Source organism: Lacerta agilis, chromosome 2, assembly GCF_009819535.1.
Source record: "Lacerta agilis isolate rLacAgi1 chromosome 2, rLacAgi1.pri, whole genome shotgun sequence".
In the NCBI taxonomy this organism is placed as follows: Eukaryota; Metazoa; Chordata; class Lepidosauria; order Squamata; family Lacertidae; genus Lacerta; species Lacerta agilis.
Window position 1 is genome coordinate 108,062,899 of NC_046313.1, and position 27,301 is coordinate 108,090,199.

The 27,301-nt window shown below is 47.7% G+C and overlaps 3 protein-coding genes and 1 non-coding gene across 4 annotated transcripts; 1 reads left to right on the top strand and 3 right to left on the bottom strand.

The window, feature by feature from the left end:
• Positions 1-6,486: 6,486 nt before the first annotated feature.
• Positions 6,487-7,098, top strand: LOC117042406 (enhancer of rudimentary homolog). The gene has a single exon (XM_033141953.1). It carries the CDS (start codon positions 6,487-6,489, stop codon positions 6,811-6,813), a length of 327 nt encoding a protein of 108 aa, XP_032997844.1. The 3' UTR covers positions 6,814-7,098.
• Positions 7,099-7,554: 456 nt separating this feature from the next.
• On the bottom strand, positions 7,555-18,102 carry DDX39B (DExD-box helicase 39B). Its single transcript, XM_033141680.1, has 12 exons — positions 18,007-18,102; positions 16,781-16,893; positions 15,055-15,281; positions 14,803-14,930; positions 14,549-14,641; positions 14,073-14,256; positions 12,808-12,926; positions 10,908-11,039; positions 10,378-10,487; positions 9,416-9,560; positions 8,981-9,128; positions 7,555-8,396 (listed from the first exon to the last, which is right to left on the bottom strand). The coding sequence occupies exons 3-12, from the start codon at positions 15,263-15,265 to the stop codon at positions 8,380-8,382; spliced, it is 1,287 nt and encodes a 428-aa protein (XP_032997571.1). The 5' UTR covers positions 15,266-15,281; positions 16,781-16,893; positions 18,007-18,102; the 3' UTR covers positions 7,555-8,379.
• LOC117043065 lies at positions 9,264-9,329 on the bottom strand. Its single transcript, XR_004426145.1, has one exon. It is a non-coding gene; the product is annotated as a small nucleolar RNA SNORD52 (small nucleolar RNA).
• Positions 18,103-23,329: 5,227 nt separating the features above from the next.
• ATP6V1G2 (ATPase H+ transporting V1 subunit G2) lies at positions 23,330-27,093 on the bottom strand. Its single transcript, XM_033141681.1, has 3 exons — positions 26,933-27,093; positions 26,534-26,634; positions 23,330-23,780 (listed from the first exon to the last, which is right to left on the bottom strand). The coding sequence occupies exons 1-3, from the start codon at positions 27,012-27,014 to the stop codon at positions 23,607-23,609; spliced, it is 357 nt and encodes a 118-aa protein (XP_032997572.1). The 5' UTR covers positions 27,015-27,093; the 3' UTR covers positions 23,330-23,606.
• Positions 27,094-27,301: the final 208 nt, after the last annotated feature.

The following is a 27,301-nucleotide window of genomic DNA, read 5'->3' on the forward strand; positions in this document are numbered from 1 at the left end:
TTAATGAAATGGCAAGGCTGCACCTTCTAATAGGAAGCGAGCATGCACTTGGGATTCCTCGTGAGCCACTTTCAGATTGGGCTGGGAGTCTGGTGTTAGGTGTAATTATGGTGCCATATGTGCTGGGGGGGGAGAGGGGGGGACCCCATTCCGACCAGTGTGGTTTTATTCGGCTTAGAGGGGATTGTGCCCTAAGGAGCTGTAGGTTATTAAGAACAAGGATTCTCATGGTGGGGAATATTTCTGACGTTATATGTCATTAGCTCTCTGCAGCTCTGGAGTGTGCAGCAAGCGTGACTTTTGCGGGACTAATCGGAAAAGGTGCCTCAACATGTGTACATTTATAGCATAATAGCCTCTTTATGGAAACATCCTGTATCGACTGCTTTTAAGTTCTTAAAACAATCAATGAGTGTGTGTGTGTGTGTGTGTGTATAGGGCTATCCTCTGCACTGCTGTGCAATAAGGACACTTGGGATTTATATAATGCATTTCAAGCAAGCAAGATATCTCTCACAACACATTTAACTCTGCAATGTTTCAGACCGTGTGTGTGGTGCGTGTGTATGGGGCGGGGGTTAAGGGGTTGTCAACCAACATCTGGTCTATTTATAGGCTTCATGAGATTCCCGGTGGAGGGGAACTGCCTTCTTAGGCCTTTATTGCACAAAATACTCCCCCCCCCGCCTTCTAAATTAAATAATCCTTGCAAACCCTCACTTGAATCCTAATCGATGCAGCCACACACACACAAAAACAGCAAACCCCCCCCCAAGAGCTGCTCCCTTAGCTCAAAGATCCCTCCCTCCCCCGAGAATTTGTACACCCCCCTCCCTGAGCGACTGCACCCAACGATCCTAATTAGGGCCGTTTCTCCCGATCACCCCCCCCACCCCCCAAAAAATAAACCCCTCCAGGAATATACACCATCCGCTTGCCGGAGAGACCGCAGCGCTGCAACACGCGCCCCCCCCCCCTTTCCACCTCCCCTCCGTTTAGCACGTACCGGGTGAGAGCCGGAGAAGAGATGGCTCCGGAGCAACTTTTTTTTTTCCCCTCCCCTCCCTACGGATTTCTTTCTCCTTCCGATCTCAGCTTTTTATCTTGCAAGGAGGAAGAGTGGGACGATTTGATTTCATCCCTTTCCTCCACCTCCCCTGGAAGGGTAGCAACGCTCTTCTTTTTAAGGTCCCCTACCTTTTTTAAATAATAAATATATATGACCAAACTCCAGCAAAAGAGGGACTTTTCCGGAGGATCTTTGGCCCCGCCGAGCAAAGGGAGAGAAGGAAGGGGTGAGACTAGCCCAGCCCTAGATGGAGAAGGAGGGGGAGGAAGAGACGCGAGGAGGAGGAGTGGGGGGGGGAGAAGTCTCTTCCTTGGGATTTTCTGGTAGGACTGGATTAGGAGAAGCGCCACCCCAAAGGCGGGAGGAGCCTCTAGGGAGGGGGGGTCACCGTGCAACTGGGAAGGAGGGACTACCTGGTGGGTGGAGGAAGTGGGAGAACTGGGAGGGCGGACTGGGTGTCGGAGGGAGCGGAAGGGGCTGGGAGCTTGCGCGCAGCCCGGACTCCTGGGTTCGCTGCGAGGGCGCCAGGATCTTTATGGTTTCATTCATTGCTGTTAGTCAATGGAACAGCAAGCCCCAGAGGCGGGTTGCAACAGTGTGAAGTCAGCGGGGTGTTGAAATTACCGTCTCAGGTATAGGAGGAATCCAACAAATAAACAGAAGTTTCAGGTTTCAAAAGGTAGGTAGCCGTGTTGGTCTGCCATAGTCAAAACAAAACAAAACAAAACAAATTCCTTCCAGTAGCACCTTAAGTTTGTTCTTGGTATGAGCTTTCGTGTGCATGCACACTTCTTCAGATCCTTTCAAAAGGATTAGGCCTGTGGTTCCCATGCCCCACCTAAGCATATCTTAAATCCTGATCCCCCCCCCCCCGTTGACATATAATTCTTATTGTTTAGGGAAGTTTTAATCTGTGACATTTTAATGCATTTTAACATTTGGTGGAAGCCGTCCAGGGTGACTGGGGAAGCCCAGCCAGATGGGCAGGGTACACATATTATTATTCGAAACAAAATAGAAAATTCTTTCCAGTAGCACCTTAGAGACCAACTGAGTTTGTTCTTGGTATGAGCTTTCGTGTGCATGCACACTTCTTCAGATACATAAAAGCTCATACCAAGAACAAACTCAGTTGGTCTCTAAGGTGCTACTGGAAAGAATTTTCTATTTTGTTTCGACTATGGCAGACCAGCACGGCTACCCACCTGTAACTGGACATATTATTATTATTATTATTATTATTATTATTATTATTATTATTCAAAAAGTGAACTCCTGTTCACGTGGAGGAAGCCTAAAAGGCCATTAACTGTTAATAACTCATTCTTGAATTGCCCCCCTTAAAAATCAAATTGCCCCCCTGTGGGGCGTGTGCCCCACATTGTGGAACCACGGGATTAGGCTGCAGTAGTAATAATGCGGTTGGGTTGAGTGGGAGGAGAGCAAGAGCTGGAGGCTTGTAAGTTTTAGGAAGGGGCCTGGCGGGAGTCAGGACTCCTGGGTTCTCCTAAGAAAGAGCTAGGACCATGGCAGTAGAAGTCTTTATTATTTCTTAAATTGGTATACCACCCTTTATCCGTAGATGTCAGGGCAGTTCAGATACAAAAAACACCACCAACAATAACCCCCCCTCCCTCCCAAGTAAAGCTTGGATTAGTTACAGTGGTGAAAGTTCCTAAATTAGAGGTACAGGAACTCAAGAGTGGCTTGTAAGAGCCATGCGGTCTGAGCCACAGCAACCACCAGCTAAGACCTGCTCACAGTTTGAGCTTCCCTGGCAGATTGAAGGTGAATAATAGTCTTGTTTACCTTCCTCCCAAGGCAAGTGGGAGTGACCTAGCTAAGCCTGGCAGGACAGCTTACTCTATGATCTTAACCCCTTCATGCATTAATCAGACTTAAGCATTGTTGGCTGTATGAGGCCAACCACATTGTTTTCTGGTTCCTGCTTGCAGTCTTCCTTTAGGCATCTGTTTGATTACTGTGAGAACACAATGCTAGATTAGGTAAGGCTTTGGGCCTGATCCAGCAGACCTTTTCTTATGTCTTGAAAAGAGTCCATTCCCCCAGAAAAATAGCAAGGTTAGGACCCAAAAGTCATGGGTTCTCCGAGGAGGAGAAGCTGGACTGATAATAGAGTTGCCATGCCAAAAGAGCTCCTGTCTCTTGAAACCTTACAATTTGAGGCACAGATTGTGAACCCCTGGCCTTCCAGGTGTTGCTGAGCCATGCTGGCTGACAGGGCAGGCCCACCCATTAGGCAAGGTGAGATGACCGCCTCGGGCATCAGGATCCAAAGGGACAGCAGATCCCAACGTAGATCTTTCTTTCCTCCTTTGTTCCTGATTTAGCTCTTCACTCACCCCTTCTTCCCTGGTGGGGAGGGGGTGCCATTTTGTGGTTCTCCTCAGGGACCAAAATGTATTGGGCTGGCCCCATTGGCTGAGATTTATGGGATTTGAAGTACATCGGGAGGGTCATGGGTTCCCTTGTCCCTGGCATAATTGTTCATAGATTAATTACTCGGAGGCTGCAGTTCTAAGCATAGTGGCATTGACTTCTGAGTAAGCGTCATTTATGATAGCCTATTTATCATAGGCTTCAAAGAAGTCACTTTGAAACAAATAGCCAGACACCCATCGAGGATTTACAGCACCCATTTTATTTTATTTTTTAAAAAAGTCTGCTGGGTTCTGCTAAAACCGGCCAGAAAATATCCATGAACTCTTATTGTACCTTTTAAGTGCCATGTCAGAACTCTTTAATTTCCTCATGCTTCTGGCAAGTGCTGCTAATCCTTTTCTACAGTGTGAGTGTTCTTTATGGTTTATTAATTTTATCAGAAAGGCATGTCAGTTTGCTAACTTCCTCAAGGCGGCAGAGAAGCAGGGTATAAATCTTTTAAATAAATAAAATGCATGTTTCTGTTTTAGGTAGCCACCTATTGCACGTTGCTGTCAAGGTAAAGGGACCCCTGACCATTAGGTCCAGTTGCGGACGACTCTGGGGTTGCGGCGCTCATCTCGCTATATTGGCCGAGGGAGCCGGCGTACAACTTCCGGGTCATGTGGCCAGTATGACTAAGCCGCTTCTGGCGAACCAGAGCAGCGCACGGAAACGCCGTTTACCTTCCCGCCAGAGCGGTACCTACTTATCTACTTGCACTTTGATGTGCTTTCGAACTGCTAGGTTGGCAAGAGCAGGGACCGAGCAATGGGAGCTCACCCTGTTGCAGGGATTCGAACTGCCGACCTTCTGATCAGCAAGCCCTAGTAACCCACAGCGCCGCCATACATAACTGAATAAAAGGAATGACAAATGGGCAAAAAAGGAGGGGAAAGACTCTGTTCTGAGACAGAGAAAATACTTTATTCTTAAAAGCACATCTCTGTAGGAATATCAAAAGGAGATCCTTTACCAATTCAGTCTGTTAACCCAGAAGCCCAATGAACAGATAAAAGAGCGGGAAAGAATTGTTTTTACAGGATCCCATCTCTCTTTCCCTCAGGATGCTTTATATTGTGTCCTATTAAATAGTTTTAACTGGGGGTGGGATCACAAGGGACGAGTAAGATATTTCAGGGGATTAACACACGAAGAGCTGTTTTAATAACCCCAGCGGCCTTTTTCAGGCACTTGTTAGGTCAGCATTGAAATGAATAGGGGGCCTTGCAGTCACTGCGCATGCTATTTTTGGGGAAGGGAAGGGGGCCCCCCCATTCTGTTGCTATGGTAACCACCTACCTTGAGGCCTTTTCCAGCCTAAGCAGAGCTGTGTTACTGTAATTAAGACAAACCCCTTTAATAACACTTGAGAAAGGTCCTTGTTAGCATGCTTGTACCTGTAGTTATTTAACAATCTCTTTTTTCTATATAAAGGTATTCTAGTACAGTGGTACCTCGGGTTACAAACTTAATTCGTTCCGGAGGTCCCTACTTAAGCTGAAATCGTTCTTATCCTGAGGCACGCTTTCGCTAATGGCGCGACTCCTGCTGCCGCCAGCGTCCGATTTCCGTTCTCATCCTGAGGCAAAGTTCTCAACCCAAAGTACTACCTTCTGGGTTAGTGGAGTTTGTAATCCAAAGCGTTTGTAACCCGAGGTACCGCTGTAAACTGATTTGATATGTCTAATAACAGCACGTATTTTTTCTAAATAAAACTAAATATTTTAGAAGCATAGACTTATAGAGTTGGAAGGGAACACAAGTGTCATCCAGTCCAACCCTCTGCAATGCAAGAATCTTTTTATCATTTTAGTCTCTATTTTCTTAGGTAGCTAATGATCCATTAGATGCAGGAAGCCTGAATGCAAGCAAAACGGGGAATATATTTAAGCACTAATAAGCTGGTTGACCTGGTCCCATCACCTCCTGGCAAATAGAAGGGGAAGAAATGGAGGCAGTGAGAGATTTCACTTTCTTGGGTTCCATGATCACTGCAGATGGTGACAGCAGTCACGAAATTAGAAGACGCCTGCTTCTTGGGAGGAAAGCAATGACAAACCTAGACAGCATCTTAGAAAGCAGAGACATCACCTTGCCGACAAAGGTCCGTATAGTTAAAGCTATGGTTTTCCCAGTAGTAATGTACGGAAGTGAGAGCTGGACCATCAAGAAGGCTGATCGCCAAAGAATTGATGCTTTTGAATTATGGTGCTGGAGGAGACTCTTGAGAGTCCCATGGACTGCAAAAAGATCAAACCTATCCATTCTCAAAGAAATCAGCCCTGAGTGCTCAGTAGGACAGATCCTGAAGTTGAGGCTCCAGTACTTTGGCCACCTCATGAGAAGACTCCCTGGAAAAGACCCTGATGTTGGGAAAGATGGAGGGCACAAGGAGAAGGGGACGACAGAGGATGAGATGGTTGGACAGTGTTCTCGAAGCTACTAACATGAGTTTGGCCAAACTGCGGGAGGCAGTGAAGGATAGGCGTGCCTGGCGTGCTCTGGTCCATGGGGTCACGAAGAGTCGGACACGACTGAACGACTGAACAACAACAAAGCTGGTTGACACTGGCAACCAGTAACTGACATTTCAATCTAGGTGGGGTGGGGGGCTAGAGGGCAAGCCCTTCATCCCTTCTGTGCCCAGCTTAGCTTTTGGGAACTTACAATGTAGTGTCATTAATTAATTAATCAATCAATCTAGTGTCAATTAAGTTTGCTTTCAGCACACAGGCCTTACAGCACAGAGTATTAAGCAATCGATTAGACAAAACCAAGTATTTTGTCCTGCTTCATTTGCTGTACTTTTCTGTGTATAAGACGAGCGTTTGTTATTTAAAAAAGCATGTTTAACTCTGGGCTAATCTCCCCCCCCAAAAGCTCAACAATCTCTCTCCCCCCCCCCACCCGGTGGTCACACAGTGCATTGTGGTCGAGAAGACGTTGAGTTTTGTGCTTCGCACCTGAGCCAAATGGAACAAGTCGCCACGTCTCACACTATTTTGCTTGTTCAACCTACCAAACGACCAGAAGGCAGGACTTATGCAGATTATGAATCTGTGAATGAATGCATGGAAGGAGTCTGTAAAATGTATGAAGAGCATCTGAAGAGAATGAATCCTAACAGCCCTTCAATTAAATATATTAGCCAGTTATTTGATTTCATTGATGACTTGGCTGACCTCAGCTGCCTTGTTTATCGTGCTGATACTCAGACATACCAGCCATACGATAAAGACTGGATAAAGGAGAAGATCTATGTCCTTCTCCACAGACAAGCTCAACAAGCAAGCAAATAAGACACCATGGTTAAGGGGATTTTGGGGGAAGGGTTTTGACAACAGGTGTGTACAGCATTCTGTAGTGAAAGTTTTGTATTGTAGTCCTGTTCATTCTTGTTAGCCTGTATTGGAGACAAAATCTGTTAGAATTCCAAGGGACTTTCTCAGTTTAAAACTCAAAGAAAGGATATGCCTTCTGCAGGTCTTTTAGTTTAATTGTCTTTGCTTAGACAGTTCTACTTTCGTTCCTCACTCCTGGGATTGTTCAATTCTGCTTTACCACAGTCACTGTATGTATTCCTCTTTGGGTTTTTTCCAATTATTTCTTGGAGGCGGTCACGGTGAAGAATAAAATAAATACTCTTTAGATAAACCCCCCCCCCCATTTTCTTAATTTGGAGTCCCCCCAAATAGGGACGTGTTACACACGGAAAAATATGGGATTTTTATTTTTAAAATCATTCTAACTAAGTTTGTTCTTGGTCTCTAAGGTGCTACTGGAAGAATTTTTTTTTTATTTTTGTTTTGACTATGGCAGACCAACACGGCTACCTACCTGTAACTAAAATTATTCTGTGAGCTGTCCTGCGAACTTTAAAAATTCTTTCAAATAATGTCTCGCACCTTCAATGTGCATGTGCATCTTTCCAAGAAAAGTTTTCTCTCTCTCTCTCTCTCACACACACACACACACACACACTAAGCACCCCATACAAGAGATGCTCCTATCCTGAAGAATGATGCCACACCAGCAAAAGGTTACTCACAAGACTAGTTTAATTCAACGCCCATAAGAGCTGGGCTGCTTTATTACCAAAAAATAATAGGGTCTCAAAGGGAGATGGGGAAGAGAGAACAAGCCACAACTAAAACATCCTCAATCTTTCACTACTAGTTTACCTGCCAAGAAATATCAACTTTAACAGGGGGTTAATTTTTAACATGCAGACAAAATTAAAAAGTGATAGGGCATACATAACACACACACGCACATATACGGAAAACAAAGTCTTTTTAAAAAATGATGAACGGGTGTACGAAAAAATGTTTTTTGTTTTTAGTTCCCCATCCAAGGAATTCCCCCCTCCCTATAAAACAAAATGTACTTTTAAATGTCAGGTATCACAGAGCACCCCCAACTAAACTCCCCTTTCGTACTTCCCATTGTCACAGAGGCAGATCACTGGTAGTACTGATGTAAGGATGGAGGGGCGGGGACAGAGCAATAGGTGGAGTCCCAAAATCTTGTTGGCAGGCAGGCAGTGGAAGTCCATCTGAAAGGAAGTCTCATGTGGAGGCTCCAGCAAAGGAACCTTCTTTGTCATCTGAGTGCCAAGTTGAGCAATGAGACTTTTGCCCTGAGGGAGTGCAGGATATCTGCTGATGTCAGCCCCAACTCCACTTCGCACAGCCTAGTGATAGATGCTCCTCTATCCCTGCCGCCGGAGTGGGGTGTGGTTTGAGTGTTCCAGACTTGTCGGTCACCTCCTTCTCCATCAGATGAAATTAAAAACGTGAAGCTCCAGGGAAGTGGAGGAGGTCAGGAATTTAAACCAAGGGCAACATAAAGAGGCAAAGCCCCCCTTATCGGGTCTGTTCAACTGAAAGAGACAAAACACGTTAGGCACAACACAGCAAACAAGCTTAGGCTGCCCATTCAATTCTAACGTTTCTGAACAACCTTTCCAGCATCTTTCAGTCTTCTGTAGAAAAGTGTCCACCATTACCAAACTAAGTACTTCCCTCCCCAATTCCACATGGCAAATAGCAACTCCCACTGAGCCAGCAGTCTGTTCACAGTGGCTTCCAGAAGCTCGGTTCATAGGGAAAATTTTTCCTCGCAAGTGTTCCTTGCCCTCTCATATGGCCCATCCAATTCCTCAAATTTAGATTAAAGAGGACAGCCATCAGAACCACCTGGTTCAAAGGTTCAATCTCTGGCGTGTACACCAACAAATCTCATATTGCTAGAAATGGCCTATGCCTGAAAAATGCAGCTAATAGATGTGGACAATACTAAGCCGAATGGACCAATGGCACAGCGCAGCTTCCCAACATTCAGTCAACTTATACCTCCCCTTCAGGTCTCAAATCTGCTGCTTGGTTTCCAATAACAAGCTCTTCCAGTAGTCTAAATCTCCCCTCCTCATTCCAACCGCCATCCCAGGTCTCACGCTGTACTTACTGTAGGAAGAGATGTCAATCTCATCAGGAAGCTCACTGATGTTCACCTCAAAGCGGTCCTGCACTTCATTCAGGATCTTCGCATCATTCTCATCTGACACAAATGTTATTGCCAGACCCTTTGTGCCAAAACGCCCAGCACGAGCCACCTGCGGAACCCACAAAGGAGAAGATGGGCCCAAGTGCCTGTGGAAGTATTTCCTGGTACTTCCCCAAAAGGAGGCTGTTCTCTCCGAAAGCAAGAGGCACCGGGGCACGTAAAAACCCACTTTTGCCACGGGTGTTGCTCAGGGCTTGAAGAGACATCAAAACAAGTCAGAGACTCTAGTCTGAGCAAACTCATCAGCGCAACACCACCTTGGACTTTTCTATCCTTTTGAACTTGGGCCTCAAAGCTGTGGTTTGGAATCTACTTTCTCGCTAGCCCCACACTCACCCGGTGCAGATAGGTGTCTGAATCCTCTGGCATATCATAATTGAAAGCAATGTTGACCCGCTCAATGTCCATGCCACGACCAAAGAGATTGGTGGCCACCAAGATACGGCGCTGGAAATCTTTGAATTGCTGGTATCGAGACAACCTGTGAGGCCAAGAAAATAAGTGATTAGTATCTCTAGCCCCCCCTAGAAACCCCACCTCTCAGTAGATCACCAGAAAGACAACTCCCACCCCTTTGTTCTACCGACTAGACAAAACTACCCTTTTCAAATAAGAGCCAAAAAAAGAAAAGGACAAAGCCGCACACAAATGGCCTAGGCCAAACATGAGCTATGCTTCCACCTCTCTCCTGGAGCAAGCAGGACAAACAACTGAAGGAGGATGCTCTCTCACAGAGGACTCACTGTTTGCTTAATGTAAACAGTCCTGCCTTCTGGAGTGACTGAGTGAAGGAAGCCAACCAAGGAGTAAGACAACCACCATACAGAAAACACAACTCCCACACAGCCTGTGTTTTAACCCACCAGATATGACTGCCTTTACAAGGCTCACATTCCCTGGTTACGAACCAGACTTTCAGCTCCTAATCAGCCTATGAAAAGTTTTGTCCCGTAACCCCTCCCATGACTAGGCGTTTAAGCTCATGTTGGACCCCAACTAGGATCCTGCTAAATGGAAGGATTAGTCTCCCAGCTCCAAAATGTCAAGCGTAAGAAAATGTTTCTCCGTACCCACCCCATCCAAAAGATGATTCAGATGCCAAGAAAGTGGATGTCTGCATCTTTACCCAGATGATTCACAAACTAGAATGTCTCAGCAACATAGCACAGTGACCATTGCTCAGGGCTTAGAAAAGCATCACTGAAAGAGTCAGAGACTCTAGTCTGAAGCAAACTCATCACAGCAAATGAGCCACCTGCATCTCAACCCGCTGCGTCACAGTTCTGTGTCCTTCTCACCTCTCTTCCTGGGGCATACCCCTGTGGATGGCGATGGCCGGGAAGTTCTGCTCCACTAGCAGCTGAGCCAACGCGATGCAGCGCTGCACGGACTTCACGAAGATCACCACCTAGATGGGAAAGTGAAGTGTCAATCCCACACCTATTCACAGCTACCCCTTGATAGCAAAGGGATCTCGGTTTGTTATGTTTAGTGCAAGCCTCCTGCCAAGTCCCTTCTTGAAAATGGTCGGAGCGGGCATGGAGCCTGCACTCATAGGAAGCCATGAAGGCAGAGCCCAACTTCTCCACCATCAGGTTATCCCCAAGGTGGGTCACTTTGTGGTCGTCATGTGGGCCAACTTTAAGCTTTAATTTCAGCCTGTAAGACTTGGATCAAGCATCCAGCCACAAGAAGGATCAGAAGCAGACTCCCCACATAAGACAAGATAATCCTCTTATCTTTAAAGGTGGACTGGACATTTCAAGTTCTGGTCCCTCCCACATGGAGAAACCCTGACCCTGGGGCAGGGTCTACTTCCAGAAGGCACCTGGTTGAACTCCAGCACATCAAGCAGGTCAAAGAGCTTGCGGTTCTTCTCGTTGTCTTTCAGTTTGACATAGTACTGCTGCAGACCATGCAGCGTCAGCTTGGTCTCGTCATCCACGAAGATCTCCATGGGCTGAGGAGCAAACCCAGGGCCGGTTAGACCAGGGCAAGGCTGACCTGGGCTCGGAGGGAGGGGATGGGTTGGGGTGGAGAAGAAGCACAAAACGGGCACAGGAACAGCTTTCCTCGCCGCATACACGCCCACGGTCCTACATTCCCTTAGCAAAGATCAGAAAAACGAAGGGACACCCCACCCCCTTCCGCTTTCAATAAATCTTAAGAAGCCAAAAGTTTCCATCCCAAGATCCTGGGAGACACTTCTCTCGGCTCAGCCAGGAACATTGCCTGCAAAGCATTCTGGGGGAAAGGCTAACACTGCCACCTCTTAAGATTCCCCTCCTTTACAAAGCACTAAAATATTAGCCACTTTCAAAATTAGGCAGGGTATGCACTTTAAAAATGAAACACAAAAATCAAATGCCTTCCTTTACAAACTTAAGATTTCCTCCGAATCCCCCCAGTGTAAAAAAGAAGGATAAGCAACAGCACAGGAAAGAAGTCAGTGTGTGTTGAGCAATTTCAACCACCTAAACCATTCTGGCCTTGCGCATTCTTCACAGGCTTCTTCCTAATAGCAAACAGGGGTTCCGGGTCCAGTCATGTACCACACCCCCTGCAATTTCAAACTATCTAGTTACCCAAACTCTGGTGCTTGGAATCAAGGGCCAGTGAAGTAAAGATGGGAAGCGCAGATTCCACATGGCCCATTCCCTTCCAGAAATTCATCTTTCCACCTGACCCCACAGACCCACCATCTGCCTCACAAATCCTATTCATTTCGGGATTAATTTGGCATTCTGACAGTCACTACCTCCAGCCGTGATTTGATGGCTCTTTTTTGCCGGGGGTGGGGGTGGGCGGTGCAGGGGAAGCAGTCTACTTCCCTCTCCCCCAGCAGTGAGGACCCTCAAGACAATCCCTTTCCCGCATGACACAGGGGCAGGGGTTGGGGGACAGAGAGGAAAGGGGTAATAGAAAACAAAACAGCACGCTTTTCCCAGTTCAGAACAAAAAAAGGATAAAACTTCTCCTCCAGGTCGCCAGGCACGTCTGCTCCACTGGCTGCTGCCGGTCCCTTGGATCCCTCGGGGAGTCCTTCGCCGCAGGTCTCCAGAGTGCCAGCCAGTGAGTGGGCAGGGCAGGACAGGGCAAGGAGGGCAGGATTGTGTGCGTGCGTGCTGCCGGTGCGTGTGTACCCGAGCGTAATGCATGGAGGCGAGGAGCCAAGAAAACTACACTTGCCTGGGTGTGTGGGGGCCAGGATCTTCTGAACGTGGGTGTGTGTGGGCCAGGATCTTCGGAACACGGTGCTGACCAGCAGGTGGATCCCACGCTGAAGGGAGTGCAGGGAAAACAGGATAAAGAGCAGGGAGGCGCTGTGTATTCTGCGCCGCCCGCCAAGTGTGGAGGCGGGAAGAGGATCCTTCTGGAATGGATCCCCTCCATCGCTAACGTGGACACTCTCTAGGTCGTGTGTGCCAGCTGGGCAGATGATGATCATGGTGTGTGGGTGCTCTCTAGCCCTTGTGGGAGAGGCCTCTCGTTCGTGTGTGCAAATATGCGGCTGGCTAGCGTAACCCGAATGATCTTCCGGAAGGTATGTGCCCTACAAGTGCCTTAGGGGGACTGGGGTAGCCGGTGGGCAGCAGCGGTGCAGCCCAGGATGCTGTAGGCAGTGGTGGCGGTCTAAGCTCTGGCCCCCTGCTCCTTCCCTGGACGGGGAGGAAGGGAGGCTGGCCGGCCGGCCAGGTGGATAAAGAAGGTAGAAGGGGTTTAATTACGTCTTGCATGAATTTGCGGCACACAGGGCGGATTTCCTTGCTGAGTGTGGCACTGAACATCATGACCTGCTTTTCATGCGGGGTCATGCGGAAGATCTCCTGGACGTCCCGGCGCATATCTATGAGGAAGAAAAGGACCAGAGGGTTAGAAATGGCTCTCTGTGCTACTCCAGGAACCAAACAGGTCTCCTCTCCTCCACTGCCAGACAGCCACGTAAGGAAGTTATTCCAGTCTCGCAAATGCGTAATAGCTCTTATGGTGCTTCTTTTCAGAGGACCAAGCATTCATGATAAGAGTACAGTGGAACCCCGGGTTACGCATGTGATCCGTTCCGGGTCACCGTGCATAACGCGGGTGTGCGTAACTCGAATGCATGTAAAAAAAACCCCGAAAACATGGAAGTCGTGTGATTTGAGCGCTTCTGCGCATGCGCGAAGTATGCAAAAGCGTTCTGCGCATCCGGCAGCCCCGCGCGCTCTGGAAAACACTTCCGGGGTGCAGGAGTGCGTATCCCGAACGTACGCAACACGGAGCGTATGCAACATGAGGTATGACTGTATGGGCAAACTTTTAAAGCGGTATATACCCATATGTTACTGTCTGTCTGCCTGTCTATCTTCTGTTGCTTTAACCAGCCAATAACTGCACTACTGCTTTACAATTTGTATCTGATTATAAGCTGCCTCAAGATCAATTTATCTCACACACGGTAGGGGCCACCAGCCTGACAAGCAGGGGGGAAAGAAATCTCGTGCTGTTTGTATGTTCTCTGGATTGGCTCCTGACTTGCACTCTGTAGTGTTACACTCACAGAATGCTTTGCTGGAAGAAGGGGGAGGCAAGACAGTTTGCAGAGATTCCCCCTTCCCCCAGCAGCCCTCCCTCCACACAGAGCAGCAGTGGAAGCATTCGCAAAAAGCACTTCCCCAGCTTCCTTCAGCAGGACCCTCCACTGAAATAACAGCCCCTTCCACAAAAAGGAACAGCCCTGGATCTAACCCAACGTGCTCAGAAATAGTAAGTATTCTTCCTCTTGTTCTGGAAAACACAGCTTCAAGGAAATCAAAAGCATGGACACTCGGCTGACCCAAGCATAGCTGTCAACTTCTCCCTTTTTTTAAAGGGAAATTCCCTTATTCCGAATAGGACTCCTCGCGAGAAAAGGGAAAAGTTGACAGCTATGGACCCAAGCAGTACCTTCCTTGCTGTCCAACTACTAAGCCCCACCCACATGGATCACATGCACACACCCAAAGCCCCTCACCAAGCTGCTCAAGCATCTTGTCACATTCGTCCAGGATGAAGTGCTTGATGTGCTTGAGGTTGAGGCACTTGTTGCGGGCCAAGGCCAGGATGCGGCCTGGGGTCCCCACCACAATGTGGGGACAGTTCTTCTTCAGCACCTCTTCGTCCTTCTTGATGGACAGGCCCCCAAAGAACACCGCCACCTGGGAGGGAGGAAGAGGGAACTCTCAAATAAAGGCTGGCAACCAGGAGAGACAAAAGCCCCACGGTGTGGAAATGGATAAAAATAAATGAAAACAGAACGCAAACTCTTGTCAAATAAGTAACGGACGGAAACTGCCTCCAGTGTTAGTTTCAGCCCCAAAGCCATGAAATCGTCCAAACCTCTCCCACGGTTCTCTTAGGTATATTTTCTACTGTTCACTCCCATGCAGGCAACACATTGTACGTAGACTTGAGCAGGGACAACAGCTGTGGCAGGCCCTCGGCTCTCACCTTGACACTGGGCATGTACTTGGAGAAGCGCTCATACTCCTTGCTGATCTGGAAGGCCAACTCACGGGTGTGACACATCACCAGCACTGACACCTGTGAAGGAAGGAAGAAATATGTTTTAAGAAGCCCCTGTTCATTACTTCCGTCACTCTAGCAGACTCTCATTCAGGTCTGTTTAAGCTGGCAGGTTGTCATGGTCCCTCCTCAGCACCCATCAACCATCTTGAAAAACTGCTTTTCTTTCGGAAACGTACCTGACCAGTGACTGGCTCCAACTGCTGTAGTGTAGCAAGAACGAAGACGGCAGTCTTGCCCATTCCGGATTTGGCCTGGCACAGGACATCCATGCCCAAGATGGCCTGTGGGATACACTCGTGTTGCACTGCATTGAGAATATAAAAAGTACAATGAATACCTCCTGGCAGGTCAGGGATCTCAGAAGCACATTCAGCCCTCCTTTGCTTACTTTCTGAAATATCCCCACCAGGCAAGGCACCCGGGCTCACCTTCAGAGGGGTGTTCAAAGCCACAATCAACAATGGCACGCAGCAGCTCTGGTTTTAACAGGAAATCCCGGAAGCCAGAACTGTGGATGGAGACATAGGACCCCTTGACATCTTTCTTAGTTGGGACGTCCACCCCATCTCCAGCTGCCTGATTTTCCACCTCATCATCTTCATAATCCAGAAGTTCATTGTCAACATCGTTCTCAGTCATGGTGATGCCTCTCTCTCTAAAAAGCGGAAGGAAGGCTTAGCATAAAATTGCGTAAATAGTGCGGCCAAACAATATAAGAGGTAACAGACTGACAATTATAAAGGTTGAACGTAAGCAAGAGAAGTGCGGTTATCATTCACAATAGGTTGGTTGGTGAAAGCACAACCTTCCTACTTAAAGCTCATGTTAATTAACACCTGTATTGTTTTGAGGAAGCCCTTGTCTCGCTTCAGGCCTCAACAAACACAACCAGATTTACAGGTTCGGAGCAAAGTCCCCCTTTGAAGTTTATTTGCTGAATAATTCAACTTTTAGGTCAGCGGCAGCGTGTCCTGGAAGATTACAATGTTCTTCCATTGGTTATGTAGATACTTCTGCTGTCTGCGCAGGGCAGAAAGGTTGTTCTCTACACAAAATAATAAATGGGCAGAAACCTGACATCAAAAATTGCAAGATTCATGCTGTGCACTTTTATGTTCCTTTGCCACTATCTTTTCTTATATTATTATTACAGCTGCACGTATGCAAGTATTTTTATCTGTCCCTTTTATCACTGCTGCTCTTAAAACAAGAAAAAGGCAACGTTTAGAAACCAGCGGAATATTTCAGTTCTCGCAGGACACTGTGGATAACACCATACCTCCGAGATTTTATTTTTTAAAAAATAGCTAATGATGCATATAGATCTGGTCTTATACCACATTAAATTAGAATCTCTTAGAAAAGCACTTCGGTCTGTCACAACTAGAATAATTTGCATTCTAAAGGGAATGAGGATAAGACTAACAAGGGCCTCATATGATTTTATTTAACATGAGCCTCTTTTATGAGAGCCAGATTGTTCATAAAGAACATGCATGAAGTGCTAGAGAAATAAGGCCAACCCTCTGAGCAACACTTAAGTAAGTTACAGGGACTCTGCAGCTCTCCAAATGTTGCAGAGACTTCACTTTTCATCAGCTCCAAGAAGGATGGCCAAGGGTCAGGATGATGCGAGTTGTTGTCTAGCAACACCTGGAGGGTTACACATCCCCAACCCCCAACTTTTACGACAGGGGTCGGCAACCTGCAGCCCATGGGCCAGATGCGGCCCACAAAGACCATTGAAAACATGCCTCCATGCAGATGGCTTTGTTTGCAGCTTTATATTTATGCTCATAACAGACAAGTTGGGCACCCTCAAAACATGTGCAGCTAAAGATGAGCATTCTCACTTCATCCCTAAGCGGGTGGGGGTGGAGGGGGGGAGAAAATGAGGGAGCCAGATGCCCGCCCACAATTCCCCACTTCCAAATCCATGCAGGTGCTTTCTAAGCTATTGGGATTCTCAGATCAAAGTATCATATATCACACCAGCTACAGCACAAAAGATAAGAGAAAGGCACCAGGAAACTGAAATTTACAACTCCTAAGAGTCCCATTCTTGAGGTGCTGCTTAAAGCAGAGTTGCAGCAGAAAGCAAGAAGAGATTCAAGAACAGCCACCTAAAAACCCTCCTAGATAAATCTCACTCACCAGCACTGAGTCAGAATGAGTGTTATTTTTTGATGGAATTTCTTGTTGACTCTTCCTCACGCCTTTCCTGCACAAAACAGCAGCTTTCTCTTCTTTTATCCTACAAAATCCACCTTAAAAATAGAAAAAGAAAACCTCTGTATTTCAGCACTGTGAATTCCCAGCGAAACCCTCTCCTGCAACAGCAATTTAGTGTTCTCCTGTAGCTTCAAGGAGAATACGGTACACTCCACGTGGGTACGATCCCTAAAGGTATTACACCCACTTGGCCCTGTTCACACCATAACAAAGGATTAACCAAAAAAAAGTTATGGAGAGAGTTCCAGCTTCCTAGTACATGTATGGCAAACTGCACTAAAATCACGCTCCAAAAATAATCCGTGTATATAGCTCCCTTTTGGTCCATAACGTAATCTTTAAAAATAAAAATAAAACAGCTGGATCTCCTGCCTCACTTGCCATTCATTGCTCTGCATTTTAATCTGATCCATTGCAACCCATCTCATTACACACACACCCAGCGAAGGTCAGACCACCTAAACCTGCACCCCACCCCCAAATAGCAAACATGGGAAAGAGAGGCCCCTAAAATATTTAATCTGCAAACCGGCATGAATGAATCCTCCAGTAAGGGATACGCTAAAGCGGCACGTTTGCGGCTGCATCCCAAAACCCCGTTGTGTGAGGCAAGAGATCCCGATACCCGTCTCTTCTCTAGATGCAATTCCCCCCTCCCCACAATCACTATGCAAAGGCCACCCCATAATTGTCTCATCATGTGCAGTGCGCTATTAAGAAAAGGCCCTGTTTGGAAATGAGGGGCGGGGGCTACACACACCAGAATTAAACCTCTGTATTTCTAGTTTCTAATTCTGACCTAAAAAGGAAGGCACAAGGGGTCTCTCTATCCAAAGGACCACGCTTGGGAGGCCTAGTTAACGCCGCAAGGAGGATGTTTCCCGATTACGAACAGCTCACGGGGAGCAGCGCGCAAAAGAAAAAGGGCGCCATCTTAAAATTCTACTACTTAGCATTGCAACGGCAAGGAATAAGGCACCCCCCCCGCCCACTCCAGACTCAATTTTTAGAGGACCAGATGGGAAAGCGGCCCCCCAAAAAACGAACCATCGGTAGAAAAATGCTTGGAGAAACGATATCCACCCTGATATGGAGCGGATGGCAAGACCGAGGGCGGATGGAGGCGCGATTGTCGGGGAGCACCTTACCTTCTATGAAGGGGAGGAGTCGAAGAGCTACGCTGAACGGCAACCACAGCAGAAAGTGCGCAGCTTCCGGTAAAGGGGAAGGAGGTCACCGGAAGCCCCGGGTGAGGATCTGTCGCGAGGACCCCGCGGGTTTCTCGCGGAGCTTGTCTATTTGAGAGCCTGACTAGTAATTGGTTAATTTCAAACAAATCTTCTTGGGGTTGTGAAAATTCAGATGAAAGGCTGGTGGTGGTTTCTTTTCGCCGGGAGGCTTGCCTGCCATTCTTTTTTTCACAGCAGCAACGGGGTAGAAATTCAACTGGAGCAGTACCCCCCCCACACACACACACAACTTGCTGGGAATCTGCACCCTGCTGAGTTGCATACCTGCCGTGCAAATTGTTAAGATCGCAAGAGGAAACAAGTACCGGTAGTAACAACCAGCATCTCCTCCCCCGGGCGCCTTCTTTGGTTTCAACCTTCCTCTGTGTTATAAGAATTCTAAGGTCTCAAATATAGAAAAATATTCATAAATACACACATATCAAAATATATATAAACCATGTGTCTGAAATAGTATGGGAGAGCAACCCTGAAGCCATTTTGACACTCAATGACCTCAAATATTCCTCTACAGTAAGGAAGGCAAATAGGGAAAGCTTTCCTATTTTCTTTTCACTTACAAATCCTATCTAAATAGCGTATTTGTGTATGAATAGGGTGAGCCTGTGACCTGGACTCAGGAACTAAAGTATTAACCATCACACACAAAAATGTCCAAGTCGCCCAGGTAATGCAATCAGTGACCATTATCAGGTATCCTGGCAGACAGGATTCCTGCTGTAGACCGCCTCCTATGAGACCCAGCCAGATGGGCAGGGTACAAATAAATTATTATTATTATTATTATTATTATTATTGGGTGGTCTTTGATTAATGAGTTGGGCAATGTCAAAAGTCTTTAAAGGTTCCTGCATAGGGTCTATCAGGGTCTCTCCCTCCTTGGAAGGAGAGGGAACTCTGATGCAACAGAAAAATAAATAAATATCTGCCTTGCTTTCCACTGGTTCCTGCCTCCATCCATTCTTCTCTGAACGATCTTGGACTTTGGGGACTCAGAGTCCCATAGGGAGTTGGGCTGCAAAAACCAAATCCCAGTTTATACATCAGTTGGATGGTGTCTCAGAGCTACAACATAGAATGTTCACCTTATTTAAAAATGTTACCTTAAATACACAGAATCAAAGCTGTGGACCCTCCGACTCAGCGTTGTCTACATCAGGGAGAGCCAACTAGGGCGCCATTCAAATGGTAAAGGTAAAGGTAAAGGACCCCTGACGGTTAGGTCCAGTTGCAGACGACTCTTGGCTTGCGGTGCTCATCTCGCTTTACTGGCCAAGGGAGCCGACGTCCAGCTTCCAGGTCATGTGGCCAGCATGACTAAGCTGCTTTCTGATGAACCAGAGCAGCGCACAGAAATGCCATTTACCTTCCCGCTGGAGCGGTACCCATTTACCTACTTGCACTTTGACGTGCTTTTGAACTGCTAAGTTAACAGGAGCAGGGACCGAGCAATAGGAGCTCACCCCGTTGCGGGGATTCGAACTGCCGACCTTCTGATCGGCAAGCCCTAGGCTCTGTGGTTTAACCCACAGTGCCACCCGTGTCCCTTTAGGTTCAACCCCAGAAGGGAGTCCACGAACCCAGGGAGAGAGCCTTAGTAGGGCTCCCCTCCTCTCAGGAGCACTTATGAATAAATAGAGACGATACAGAATCTCCCAAAGCAAGACGATAGCCCTTTATTTGTTACCAAGCCAAAGACCACGAACAAAGGCGCGCAAGCTCCTATATAGACTTTTGAAATTGCCCCCCTCCAGCTCAAGACCACCCCTCCATACCTCAGAATTACATCAAAAATTGGGAGGGTCTGGTAGCAGTGATCTGAGCATCTTGGACCCTGCCCCCATGTCTCCTCTTGCCCTCCACCAAAAACCCATCAAGTGAAACAAAAGATATTTACATTTCCCTATATCCCAGCCAAGTTAATCACACCCTTTTGTCTGACACTCAGGTATCAGGATGCCAGAGATTATCACTCAGGCAGAGGGCTGCTGAGTAGCTGGAGGGCAACCCCCCCTTTGTTCCTGAGACAAAGAAATACTTGGTCAGTTAGGAGTCAAAATGGAGTGAGGCCTGTCCTCCTGTGCTGCTTTTCAGACATGTGGCCTTATTTGTTTTGGTACATTAATAAAAATTATTATATACAAATAAAATACCTTAAAATTCTTACAACACTTCCTTCAAATGTTATGGGGCTTCAATTCTCACAAGCCCCAGCCAGCATGGGCAAAGATCAGGGCCGAAACGAGATCTAGCCCAATAACAATGGGAGGGGTAGTTTCTGCCTTGCACTTTGCATGTGTTGCATAGAAAGACGAGCAAGCAAATGCATCAAGCAGGTGCAACAAGCCCCCTGGTTATGACCTCATTCTCCTGGGTGGGACTTCGAAGCACATTGCATTCTTGGTTCTGCCCCAGATTAGTCTGCTTATTTCTTTTGGAAGTTTGGAATAAGGAAGATTTAAGAGCAGGGGCCCTCGCAGACTTCCAGCTCCCGGAACTCCATGTAGTGTTCTCCACATGGCCTGCTTTGTTTCATTAACGCGAAGATTGCATGCTTCGTTCCTGAGATGAAACCAATTCTTTTCTCTTTAAACCCTTTTCGTTTAGAATCTCTCTTGCGGTCTGGATGGAGACATGTCTAAAGTCTCATTTCTTCGACTTCCGAAGTCCTGTATATAAAGGCTTTTGCTTCTTCATAAAGTGCCGTCCATGCGGTTCGCTTTTAGCCTACGCTATTGTAGGGGACACATGTTAAAAACTGGATGGGAGTGAATACAACTCAGGACAGATCCGGTTGAAATAGCTCCCACAATGCTTCTCTCCCCTTTCCCATAGCGTCATGGTCTTATGCAGGATTAGTATTCTGGTTTTAAATCATAGAATCATAGAGTTGGAAGAGTCCACAAGGGCCATCCAGTCCAACCCCCTGCCAAGCAGGAAACACCATCAAAGCATTCCTGACAGACAGCTGTCAAGCCTCTGCTTAAAGACCTCCAAAGAAGGAGACTCCACCACACTCCTTGGTAGCAAATTCCACTGCCGAACAGCTCTCAGTGTCAGGAAGTATCACAGTAGACTTATTGCGTTCTCTTGGCTACATACTTTTAATACTGGGGTGATTATGAGGGGTTATCTTACATAGTGAATTGTTGTTGTTGTTGTCATTTAGTCGTGTCCGACTCTTTGTGACCCCATTGTATTGAATGGGACATGCTCCCAGGTTTAGGACTGCAGCTTTAGGGTAGACTGATCGCCGAAGAATTGATGCTTTTGAATTATGGTGCTGGAGGAGACTCTTGAGAGTCCCACGGACTGCAAGAAGATCAAACTTATCCACCCTTAAAGAAATCAGCCCCGAGTGCTCACTGGAAGCGCAGATCCTGAAATTGAGGCTCCAGTATTTTGGCTACCTCATGAGAAGAGAAGACTCCCTAGAAAAGACCCTGATGTTGGGAAAGATGGAGGGCACAAGGAGAAAGGGGACAACAGAGGATGAGATATTTGGACAGTGTTCTCGAAGCGACTGGCATGAGTTTGGCCAAACTGCGGGAGGCAGTGGAGGATAGGGGTGCCTGGCGTGCTCTGGTCTATGGGGTCACGAAGAGTCGGACACGACTGAACGACTGAACAACAACAAATAACCCTGTACTTGAGCTATTAAGGCGATAGGGCGATAGGATATGACTCTTGTCTTGCCCCTATAGCCAGTGACTTATCTCTCCGATATGGGCTGTGTGCACATTTTACCTTGAAAGACCTTCTTTCCCTCAAATAAGTCTGCATATATATTGTAACCTGCCCATGAGTCCTTATGTTGAAGAGCAGGTACCAAGCCGTATAGATAAAATATACATTTTAAAACAAACAAATACTAGTCACATTATTTCACCTGCTGGCACTGACCCATCTCCCTCAGATACCAGGGGGTCTCGCTCCACAGGTGTATAATAAGCACTTTTTAATCCATTTTAACCGTAATGACACTTTTTATTAATCATGTTTGGAAGTGACTAATGAAATGTCCAGTTGTACATTTGTGGGGAGGGTGGGACCAGGGAGGAGTCCTGGGGTACAACACCAGCAGAACAAAAATGAGGAGCTACAGTTTCGGCACACGTACAGACACCAGCAGGAAGCAAGGGGGCACCCCCCAAGGACGCTTTCGCCCCAGTTTTCTCAACACACCCCTTCATGCTACGGGGTGCAGCAAAACAGAGAGAGGAACTGAGAACTGTGATGTGGAAGGTGAGGGACCCATTTTGTAGGGCTCAGCTAAGGGGACCTTACTGCCCTTAAATATATATATAATTATTGTGGGAACAGAGCAACAGGGAACTATGTAGAGACAAAATAAAGCTTTTCTAGAGCAGGGGTATGGAACCTCAGGCCCTCCACACTTCCCTATATGGGCCTCAGGGTTTTTTCAAGCCACACTCTCTCTCTTGCATTGCTCCATGCGTGAGTGTTTTTGCCTGACTGGAATTTGCCCTTGATTGTGCCTCTTGTTTGCCTGTTTAGAGAGATGTGTAGCTCTTTTGTGGCCGGAATGCAGCGTATTGTACGAAGGCAAAAAGTCTGTTGCTCTGCCCAGTTTTGCCCCAGAAGGTTGCCCACAAGAAAACATGGCCCCAGTTTGAAAAATCTTCCCTATTGCTGATAAAAGGTTGAGAGCATCCATGAAACCTAAGTAAATTTTCCTGCTACCAGCTTGCTGTTTCAGTCTGGGGATAACGGAGTGCTGATAACCATTGTGTGCTATTTTCAGCCTTAGATAGGAGATATGATAGAAGTATTTAAAAATAATAATTGGTGGGGGATTCTGGGAGCACAGGAAGCTTAAATGTGCTGGAGATTGGGAGGAACCGAGGTTCTGGGAGCATGTAAAGTTAGGACTTGAGGCAGCGGTGCTGTCAGAGTAGGATTCTAGGGAAGAAGTTCTGCGCAGAGTTTGGCTTACCATATTTTGAGCGAAGGCACATGACTCCTCCCCTCCCAACCAAGAATCCTGGGAACTGTAGTTTACCCCTCACAGAGCTACAATTCCCGGCACCATGAACAAACCGCAGTTTCTAGGATTCTTTGGGGGATATCATGTGCTTTAAAGTCATATGCCTAAGAACCAGGCAGAGGGCCTTCTCAGTAGTGGCGCCCACCCTGTGGAATGTCTTCCCATCAGATGTCAAGGAGGTCAGTAACACTGTACAACCTTAGAAGACATCTGAAGGCAGCCCTGTAAAGGGGAGTTTTTTAAATGTCTGATGTTTTATTATGTTCTTATATGTGTTGGAAGCTGCCCAGCATAGCTGGGAGCAACAATGATTATCATTGTTATTAAAGTGAAATAATCATAATCTAAAGACTTCCTGAAACACCGTTAAGGGCTGAGAAAAAATTATTTAACTGCACCACTGCCTTTAGGAATCAGGGACATTATATGTGTTTGATGCAGGTCAGTAAGGTCCCCTCGATGGCAACTGCAGGCTGGGCCGATGGGTCAACTAGGCAGCCGTGCGGTAATTGGGGTGTATTTGGGGTCGCACGTCCCAAACAATGGTGAGAAGCTGGCGCAGGACCCGATCCTTGCCCCGGGCTTGTCCTCCCTGCATCGCCTGCAGTTTCTTGCGGGTTTGGGCTTCCACCTCAGCAGACAGGTTCCCTTGCGAGCCCAGAGCCTGTGGGCAGGGGAAGAGAGAAAAACAAAGTTATGAATTATGATAGCACCTGAAGGGAGGTACAGGTAAGGAGTGAAGTCTTATCTTGACGTCACAGCAGTGTCTAAACGGCAAAAGTGTCAGCTTCCTTTAGAATTCCTTCCCGGAGCCCAGGGAAGTGCATTTGTTGTGAGGTCAGCGTCATCTGACAACATCAAACATACCATCTCAGGACTATTTCATTGCTCATTTTCTAACATTGTGTATGCAATCAAATGCCAACAGTGCCCTTCAGCTCTCTATATGGGACAAACAGGCCAAACCCTACGCCAAAGGATAAATGGACATAAATCTGAAGTATGGCAGACCAACACCTACCTGAACTATGGCAGCCCTACCTGTATTCGCAAATCAGATATTCCAGCACTGGGATGGAAGAATTCGGGTGGTTATCAGCCAGGATATCTATATGAAACTTCAGTTTTTAGAGGTGCCATGCCATTGGATGGAGGGTGCTGGGGAACCACCAGGGTTGGCCCTACCATTAGGCAGAGTGAGCCACTTGCCTCAGGCGGAAGGTGAGTGGCAGGGAGTGGCGGCAATGCCCTAAAGGACAGGGCTGGTATGTGCCACTCGCAGCCTTCCCTAAAGCTGGGTGTTTTGGTGGGTGTTGCCATTTGCTATTGTTGGCATCCATATGTCTCGAGAGACAATGGAGTGCACTTCCGGGGGGTGAAGAGAAACTGCTGCGTTAGCAGGACCAAAGTGACCTCCTTGGGGCGCAAGCCTGGGCAGTGTGCCTGGAGGCTCCTGGGCTGCCCAGATGACAAGACCCCCATCTCAGCCTTGCTGCTGCGGGCCAAAGGAAAGCCGAGCAAGACGTTTGGCACCAGCTTGGCTGCAGGAGTTGCCGGAAGGAGGCATACAAAGCGCCATCCAACTGTCTTGGGGACTCCACTCCAGATTTGCGTAAGGTTACTCCTGAGACTTTTCTTCTCCCGAACATCTCCCACAAGGCACCGGAGGTTTAGGATCAGAGTTTTCCTTCTGCTAGATGGGCTCCATTCCCAGGTTGACGAGCCCCATATGCCCCTCCACGGCACATGCAGAAAATGCTTTCTTCACCGCTGGACACACTATTGGTCTTGTCCGCCCAGTACACGTCTCTGCATGCACGGGAAGTCTCTAATCATGCATTGAGGGTTTGAGACCCATCGGGTGCCCTCGCCTGGTTTAGCCGGCCAGTTGAACCCATTCCCGGGGGTGTGGCTGCTGTCGGATGCTGACAACTTCTAGGAGTTATAGGTAGGTAGCTGTGTTGATCTGCCATAGTCAAAACAAAATAAAAATTTAAAATTTAAAAAAATCCTTCCGGTAGCACCTTAGAGACCAACTAAGTTTGTTCTTGGTATGAGCTTTCGTGTGCATGCACACTTCTTCAGATACCATGCACACGAAAGCTCATACCAGGAACAAACTCAGTTGGTCTCTAAGGTGCTACTGGAAGGATTTTTTTATTTTTTATTTTGTTTGAACTTCTAGGAGGTGAGAGCTGGATGCAGGGTGGGGAACAAAGGTAGACAAACTACCCCAGAAGGAGCGTGACGTTTTCTCCACTAGAAGTAATACCCCTCCGTAAGATTCAGCTGCCAGTTTAACTGGCTTCTGTATGCAGAGCCCTGGGGTAGCCGATGTTGTGTCTTCCAGCTATTGGGCTAAAACTCCCCTCGGCCAGCATGGTCAGTAGCCAGGGACGGTGGGTGTTTGGCTCTAGGTAAAAAATGATAAAGGACCCCTGGACGGTTAAGTCCAGTCAAAGGCGACTATGGGGTTGCGGCGCTCATCTCACTTTCAGGCCGAGGGAGCCGGCGTTTGTCCACAGACAGCTTTCCGGGTCATGTGGCCAGCAGGACTAAACCGCTTCTGGTGCAACAGAACATCGTGACGGAAATCAGAAACGCCATTTACCGGTACCTTCCCGCTGCAGTGGTACCTATTTATCTACTTGCGCTGGCGTGCTTTCGAACTGCTAGTTTGGCAGGAGCTGGGACAGAGCAACGAGAGCTCACTCCGTTGCGGGGATTTGAACCACCTACCTTCTGATCTGCAAGCCTAAGAGGCTCAGTGGTAAACCACGCTCTAGCAACATTGGGAAGGGATCACGTGGCCATCCCTGCCCTAATCCACCTCTGCCACAAGGAGGTCTGGAAAACGGGGCTACCCAATCCTCTTTTACATAGGGAGCTGCCTTACACCCTTGGTCCAATCAGCTCTGTATCATCCACACAGCCTGGCAGAGGCTGTCTAGAATTTGGGGCAGGAGTCTCTCCCCACCCTACCCAGAGATGCCAGGAATTGAACCGGGCACCTCCTGCATGCAAAACCGATGCTCTGTCGCTGAGCGACATCTGGCACAAGTAGTAAACCATTCTCTTCCCTCTCCCACAGCCATCCATTTTGCGTGTGCAGTGGCCTCTCAGAAGGTAGACGGCTCATCCTGCCATCCTTCAAACCTGCCCCATCCTCTGTACCACCCCAGAACAGGGGCTGCCCTGAAGTCTCTTTCCCTTTCCTAAAAAATAACCCTTGCCTGATCCCCGAATTCCCAATCTTAAGTGGGAGGCGGATTACGAAAGTTACCCTGTGCTATTTGGTATCCATTCCCCCACCTCTCCAATGCTGTTGCTCCCGTCTGCCTCTCCCTCCTGTGACTCATCCTTCATCCTCAATTCCCTCCACCCATTAAAAAAAAAAAACCCCTCAAGAAATCTTACCGCCTGCTGCTTCTGGTGGAACTCTTTCTCACGCTCCAAGCGGTATTGCTCAATTTCGGCCTGGGCTTCTTCCTTGGCCTGCTTCAGCCGCCGGGCTTTCCCTGGGATGGAGGAGGTGGCGAGAAAGACATTGAAGGTCGGGTGGAGAGAACATTACCTGCCTCTCCAGGCTCCCCCCCCTTTTTTAGGGTTGCACTTGCCCTGGGCAAGAGAAGGAAACTGGGGAATGGATCCAAAGGGCACTCAGTGTCCCGTCCCCCCCCCGCCATTCTAGTTCATTCCCCTCTGTGATAAGGACTGCACAGCAATCCTTTCTCAGAGAACTCAGGCATTTTAGTGCTCCTCAAACCCCACCCCCCAATCTCCCCCCACCCCATAAAACAGAAGCCCCCGCCTCACTTTTCCGAGCCTCTGCCACTTTCTCGGCAGCCCTCTTCTCAGCCTGCAGCAGCTGCTGGATTCCCTGCGTCTGGCTGGCCATGGTTCCCTAGCAATGGTGCTCCCAAAACAGCTGATCTCCTTGCATCCAGCTGAACTGGGTACCACAACATCCAAGCGAGGCAGCACAAGGTCCTAGTGCCCTCCATTTCCCCTGCAGTCCTTTACTGCTACAGTTACAGGTAGGTAGCCGTGTTGGTCTGCCATAAAATAAAAAATAAGAAAAAATCCTTTCCCGTAGCACCTTAAGAGACCAGCTAAGTTTGTTCTTGATATGAGCTTTCTGAAGAAGTGTGCATGCACACGAAAGCTCATACCAAGAACAAACTT